At 69.2% G+C, this 6,871-nt stretch overlaps 1 protein-coding gene across 1 annotated transcript; it reads right to left on the bottom strand.

Moving 5' to 3' along the window:
• Window positions 1-4,042: 4,042 nt before the first annotated feature.
• NEUROD2 (neuronal differentiation 2) lies at window positions 4,043-5,120 on the bottom strand. Its single transcript, XM_064473156.1, has one exon. The coding sequence runs from the start codon at window positions 5,117-5,119 to the stop codon at window positions 4,043-4,045; it is 1,077 nt and encodes a 358-aa protein (XP_064329226.1). The 5' UTR covers window position 5,120.
• Window positions 5,121-6,871: the final 1,751 nt, after the last annotated feature.

Genomic DNA, 6,871 nt, shown 5'->3' with positions numbered 1-6,871 from the left:
CTCCCCCCCCCCACGGCTGGCACTCGCCGGTGGCAGCGGCGACCCGGAGCTGGCGCTGGCCCCGCGCCCCCGCCGCGCTCCGCCGGGCCGGGAGAGGGGCCGGGCCAGGGGCACCGGGGGCGGCGGAGGGGGGGGGAGAGCTGTAACCCACCCCTCATCTCATCCTGCTTCGAAATAGGGGGGCTGAGCCCAGCGAGCCGCCACCGCGGGGTCCCCCCGGTGCTGGCGCCGCTCCGGTCCCCCCGACCGAGCCGTGCGGGGTCCCCGGTAACACCCCACCTTCCCTCCCACCCCACCGCCACCCCGCCCCGAGGTGACTTTGATCCCACGATCACGCAAAACCCCCACAGAGCCTGGCGGGTGGCGGCGGCAGCTCCCCACCTCCCTCCTCGGGATCCGCCGCCGCTCGGCACCGGGGACGCCGGTGCGGGCTGACCGGGCCCCGGGACTGGGCCCCGGGTCCGGGCACCGAAGCCTCGTACCGGGGCCGTGCACCGGAGCTTTGCACCGGAGCCTTCCACCGGAGCCGTGCACCGCGGCCGCGCACCGGAGCTTTACAAGGAAACGGTGAACCGGGACCGTGAACCAAAGCCTTCCACCGGAGCTTTGCACCGGAGGTTTTCACCGGAGCTTTGCACCGGGACCGTGCGGGGCCGCATTGCAGGGCCGGTCCGTACCGGAGCGGCCGAGGGGTTCCCGCATCCCCTCGCTTCGGCGAGACTGGGGAAACAAAAATCCCGCAATTGAACGTAAACCGGAGCCCCGGTACCGGGGCCGGTACCCTCCGGTGCGGCCGGCCCTGGCCCTCAAGGTAGCAGATTTCGGCGCCCACCCCTACCCCACGCAGCCCCCGGCCCCCCACGTCCCCTCCCCTCCACCGGGGCATCCGCCCTTCGCCGCCGCATCTCCGGCCCGCGGCCCCGGTGCCGCCGGTGGCGGGTAACAGCCAAAGGGCCGCCCATGGCCCCCGCCAGGACCCACAGACCACCGGCCCGACCCCACGGAGCCCCCGTCCGACCCCACGGACCCCCCGCCCGCCCCCCTCCCCGCCCCGACGCGGCCCCGAGGCTTTTTCCCCGCAGAAACGAGGCCCTTCCCGGGACATGCGTGGGCCGGAGCCGTCGGAAAAAGCTTCGCTCCTCTGCGGGGAGCGGCGAGCACCGGGCCCGGCCCGGCGGGGGGTCTCAGGGTGTCTCGGGGAGTCTCGGACCCCCGGTCCCCCCACCCGGCCCAGGACCCTCGCCGCCCCATTTCTCGGGCTGGGCCCTGCACGTCGGGGCCGCGCTGGAGCCGTTCCCCGGTTCCAGCCCCGGCGCGTCCCGGCCCGACCCCAAACCTCCCCAGATTTTCCCCAAAAGCCGCGAGGCTGTGGAGCGCGGGTCCCCCGGACCTCTCCCGGCAGGAACCCGGGGGGTCCGTCCCCGCAGCTCCGGTGCTGCCCCGGCGCCGCCCGTGTCCGCGGGCAGCGGCACCGGGCGATCGGAAGCCCCGTCCTCGCCCAAGCCCGGAGCCCGCGGCCGTCGGGCCGTGATGAGCCCCGGTGGCGGGAACGGTAAATAAACCGACGGCCGCTCGCCTGGGGAGGCGGCGGGGCCCGGGGGTCCGTTCAGCACCGCCGCGACGGACAGCTCCGCACCGGGCACCGGCGCCGGGGCCGCGCCGGGGCTCCCGGGGCTCCAACGGGCACCAGCACCGGGAACCGACACCGGCACCGGGCACCGGGATCGTGCCGGGGCTCCCGGGGCTCCAACGGGCACCAGCACCGGGAACCGACACCGGCACCGGGCACCGGGATCGTGCCGGGGCTCCCGGGGCTCCAGCGGGCACCAGCACCGGGCACCGGGCGCCGCGCCGGGAGCCGACCGGGTACCGGCGTCGCTGCGGACGAACCCGGCCTCGGCCAGCGCCACCGGGGACCCTCGCCGAGGCCACCGGTCTCCCGGGGGGACCGGAGCGGTGCCACCGTGACGGCGGGGCCGGGACGGAGCCCGTCCGCCGCTCCGGATCCCGGTGCCTTTATTGGCGGGGGGGGGGACGACGACGACACACACCGCCTCCCCGGTCCCGGGGGGGGACACCCGTGGGGCCGAGCCGCGTTATATCAGCGCCTCCCCACCGCGGGCCGCGCAATCGGGCGGCGGGAGCGGCGGAAACACCGGCACCACCGGGAGGGTCGGGCCGGTGCCCCCCGGTACCCCGGGGCGTAAGGAAAGCGTCGAAAGCGGCGGAATCAACATTGAATATTTATTAATCGCCGTCGAAGGAGGCTCGGTAATTACAGGTTCGCCGCGAATCGCGACCGGCGGCGGCTCGTTACGGCCGACGAGTCCTGGCGGGGCCGCCCCGGCGGGGACCGGGGCTGCGAGCGTCCAGCGGGGCCGGGGGGGGCCCCGGGAGGGGGGCCGGTGCATGCAGTACGGCCGGGCCCCCCGCCCCCCGCCCCCCGCCGCCGCCGCCGAGCAGCGCCCGGGGAGCGGGGGGCGGGGGCGGGGGGCGCCCGGCGCGGGGGGGCTCTTGCATATCGTTGGCCATAAATATTTATTAATCGAAATGAAACGGAACGGAAACACGAAAGCACTTCTGGTGTCGGACAGGCGGGTCCCCTTTGCTACAACGGTTTGTGGGTTTTTTTCTTTTTCTTTTTTTTTTCTTTTTTTTTTTCCCGTTTTCTCTTTTTTTTTTTTTTTGCAAAACTTTTTGTTTTTGTTTTAGTTTCGGGTTTTTTTTTCGTTTTGAAAACATTTCTCAGAAATCATCATCCTCCTCCCTGGTCTCTAAAAATGCTGGTTTCTCGAAGGTGGTGCGGGCAGGTTCCAAAAAAAAAAAAAAAAAAAAAAAAAGAAGAAAAAAAAAGACCAAAAACGAGCGTTATCTCGGTTTTACGGCCTCTCCCGACCGGAGGAATGCGGCAAACCGGGGCAAAGAGACACGGGCCGGGCCCGGGCGCCGCGGGGGGGGGCGCAGCCCCTCCAGCCCCCCCCGGAGCCCCGCTTGCATAGCTGCGGGCTGCCGCCGCGCCCGGCCCCGGCGGCGCGGGGGGACGGGGCCGGCCCCGCGGGGCTGGGGGCCAGCAGGATAAATTTTTTTTTTTTCCTTTTTTTCCTTTTCTTTTTTCCTTTTTTTTTTTTTTTCCGTTTCAAGTTTTTTAAAACAGGTAAAAAACGTCCTGACACACGCGCTGCGAGAGGAGCTCCCGGGGCCGGGAGCGGGGCGGGGGCCCCCCCAAAGCAAAGTGCATCTCTGAGCGTCCGCCGGGCCGGGCCTGCTTGCATAGATAGAAATGTGGGTTCCTCCCTTCGCCTCTTTATTGCTTCGGAAAGTTGCGCTCCGCGCCGCAGCGCGGGCTCCTCTCGCTCCCACGGGCCGGGGCAGCGGGTGTCCAATGCCGGGGGGGTGCGGGGGTGCGGGGGGCACGGCGGTGGAGGGGAGAGACGGCCCAAAGTGGGGGCGGGGGGGAAGGGGGGGAAAAAACCCTCAAAAAATACGTATACAATCAAATTAAAACGAATTAAAAAGCAAACGACGCGGCTCGACCCGGCGGGGCCGGGCGGGGGTCCGGGGGAGGCTCCGCTGGGGGCTGCCGCTGCTGGCCGGGGGGGCCGGGGCCGCGCTGGGCCTCCCCCTCGGGAAAAGTATTGTAGTAATAATAATAATAATAATAATAATAATAATAATAATAATAATAATAATAATAATAATAATAATAATAATAATAATAATAATAACTAAATAATAAATTAAATAAATAGTAACTAAATAATAATAATTATTAATAATAATAATTTAAGGAAACGGGGAAATCCTCCCAAAAAAGCACTTTGTCCCCACGGGGCGCGGGGACCCGCCGCCGGGGCCGGGTCCCCATATTGCACCAAAGCCCACGGCGGAGCCCCGGGGGCCGCTCCGCGGGGCCGCCGCGGGTGGGTGGGTGGCTGTGGGGGTGGGTGGGTGTCCGTCCGTCCTCCCCAGCTCGGGGCCGGGGCGGCCGGGCGGGGAGGGGTCTGGGGGGCCGGATTGGGTGGGTGGGTGGGCGGGTGGGGTGTCAGTTGTGGAAGAAGGCGTTGAGCTCCTCGTACATGGGGCCCCGCTCGTGCGGGAGGTGCATGTCGTAGGGGAAGATGTTCTCGGAGTGGACCCCCCCGCGCATCCCCGCCGAGCCGAAGACCAGGTTGTGGCCGGCGGGCCGGGAGCCGGGCAGCGCCGAGTAGTGCATAGAGTAGTGGTAGCTTTTCTCGTGGTCGGGGGAAGAAGAGTCCTGCTTGAGGGAGAAGTTGCCGTTGATGCAGAGCGGGGGGCTGAGCCCACCGTCGTACTCCGAGCTGTTGTAGTCGGGGGACGCGTTCCCGTAGAGGCTCTCGTAGGCGGAGGAGCAGTAGCTGTGTGTCCTCAGCCCGTGGGCACCGGGACCGGCGGCCGGCGGGCACTGCGCCGCGGCCAGCCGCGAGCAGGGGTAGGGGTAGGGGTGCACGGCGAAGGAGGCGTTGGGACCGTGGAAACGACCGCCCTCCTGCCCCTGCTCCGTTAGGAAATTGCGGGAATTGAGCTGCAGGCAACCGGCCACCAGGTTGGTGGTGGGCTGCGACAGCCCCTTGCACAGAGTCTGCACGTAGGAAACCAGGTCGGGCCGTTTGCCCGAGCGCAGGATCTCGGAGAGAGCCCAGATGTAGTTCTTGGCCAAACGAAGGGTCTCGATTTTAGAGAGCTTTTGGGTTTTGGAGTAGCAGGGAACCACCTTCCGCAGGTTGTCCAGGGCCGCGTTCAGGTCGTGCATGCGGTTGCGCTCCCGGGCGTTCGCCTTCTGCCGCCGCAGCTTGGAGCGCTCCAGCCGCGCCTTGGTCATCTTGCGCTTCTTGGGGCCGCGCTTCTTGGGCCGCTCGCCCTCCGCCTCCTCCAAGCCTTCCTCCTCCTCCTCCTCCTCCTCCTCGTCCCCGCCTAGCTCCCCTTCCTCCTTGCTTTCCCCCAGCGAACCCTCGGGGGGCTCCTCGGGGAGGGCGCAGCCCTTCCCCGCCCGCTCCTCCTTCTCGCTGCGGCCATCCTCCTCCTCGCACTCCTCGGCCCAACCGGCGAATTTCGGCACTTCGGGGACCAGGCTGGGCTCGCTGAAAAGTCGCGTCAACATGGTGGCTGCAGCGGGGGGCAAAGAGCCAGGCGTTACCGGCGGCCCCGCCGCCTCCCCCCCCCCCCCGCCCCCCTCCCCGCCGCCCCCCGCCCCGGCCGCGCTCCCCGGGAGCGGCGAAAACGAATTGGGCGCGGGGCCGCCCGCCGCCGCCCCCCGCCCCTGCCGCCCGACCCTGGGGACACCGGGGCTCCCTCGGGGCGCGGCGACGCCCCCCCCCCCCCAACCACCCCCCCCGGGCTCCCCGCCGCCGCCGCCCGCGACCCCTCTCTGCGCCCGCCGCTGCGACCCCCGGTCCGGCCGGTGCCCCCCGCCCCTCCGGTGTGCCGCGGGCTGGGCCCGGTGCCGCCGGCCCCTCTTTGACGCCTTCAACTTTTCCCCGCCGCAGGCGCGGAGCGGCCTCGGCCGCGGTTCCTCCACCGCCGTCCCGGGGCCGTCGCGCCGAGGCGCGGCCATCACCCCCCCCCACCCCCCCACCCCCCAAAGCCCGTACACCTCCGGCCCGGTCAGCCCCGCCCGGGTCGTGTCCCCCCCCTCCGCCCCCGGGGCTCCCCCTGACCACCGGAGCGCGGCCCGTAAAATGCGGCGGCATCAAACGGCGGGGGGCGGCGGGGGGGCGGCGGGGGGGCGGCCGGGGCCGGGGCACCCCCGGGGGTCGCGCGGGGGTCGCGGGCGGCGGCGCTGCCGGGGTCGCCCCCGGGGCCGAGGTGGCGCGGCGGGGCCGGGGCTGGGGGCACCGCCCGGGGCGGGGGCCGGGGGCGCCGCGGGGGAGCGGGGGGGCGGCTCCGCCGGGTCGGGGCCCCCGGGAGCGGCGGCGCGGCGGCTCCGCGCCGATTTCGTTGATGCCGCTTGGCCGCCGCTGCCCGCTCCGTCCCGCCGGGACCGCGCCGCCCCGGGCGCGCCCAGCCGCGGGGGGGGGGGAAACCGGGCGGGGGGACGGAGCCCCAACACCACCCACCCACACACGGTTTGGGGGGGGCTGCGGGCGTCGTGGGGAGGGAGGTGGGGAACCCCATCGGCAGGGCCGGCGGGGAGCGGGAGAACCGAGGGCCGGGGGAGAACGAAAGACGGGGGAAAAAAGGGCGAGACGTGGCGGAGAAACAAAATCAACATGGAAGTTGCCTTTTCTCCATTCAAGTTTCCTCCGCTGCCCTCCCAGCCCTCCACTTCTTACATAACTCACCTTCGGGCGGACCGGAGGAATTCTTATTTCATTGTTCCCAGCATCTTCTGGGACCAGGACGCGGCTCCTTGAGGTGCTCCAGCCTCCTGCAGTCCTCTATCCAAAAGGAGGCGAGAGTGGCATCTCTACCCAGCAAAGGGGGTACCAGCTCTGCTGCCAGTGCCATATGGTTGGCACGTCATGCGCGAGAGCTATCACATGAGAGCTAATGATTGACATGCGCTTGCATTCAGGGAGATTTGTCTCTCTGGGGAAGGAGGACTCGCCATCTGTCACTCTGTACTCAAAAAAAAAAAAAAAAAAAAAAAGAAAAAAAAACCCTCTTCCAAATCTACAGCTCTGCCTACACGCCGCAAAATGGGACCCGGGCGAGATGCAGGCGATGGCGGGGCTGGGCTGAACAATGGAGCCAGCGGCAGGGTGGCGTGGGAGACTGGCCATCCCGGCCAGGCCGAGCGTGTCGGGGGCGGCCGGCGGGCACTGGGGCGAGGGGGGAGATGCCGTGGGGACCCTCGCCCAGGAGCTGGCATCTGCGGCTCGCCGCAAAATACCGCGGTGGCTCGCTCGGGTCC

The sequence above is a fragment of the Phalacrocorax carbo genome, chromosome 25 (genome assembly GCF_963921805.1).
Source record: "Phalacrocorax carbo chromosome 25, bPhaCar2.1, whole genome shotgun sequence".
NCBI classification, from domain to species: domain Eukaryota; kingdom Metazoa; phylum Chordata; class Aves; order Suliformes; family Phalacrocoracidae; genus Phalacrocorax; species Phalacrocorax carbo.
This window is presented reverse-complemented; position numbering and strand designations above follow the sequence as displayed.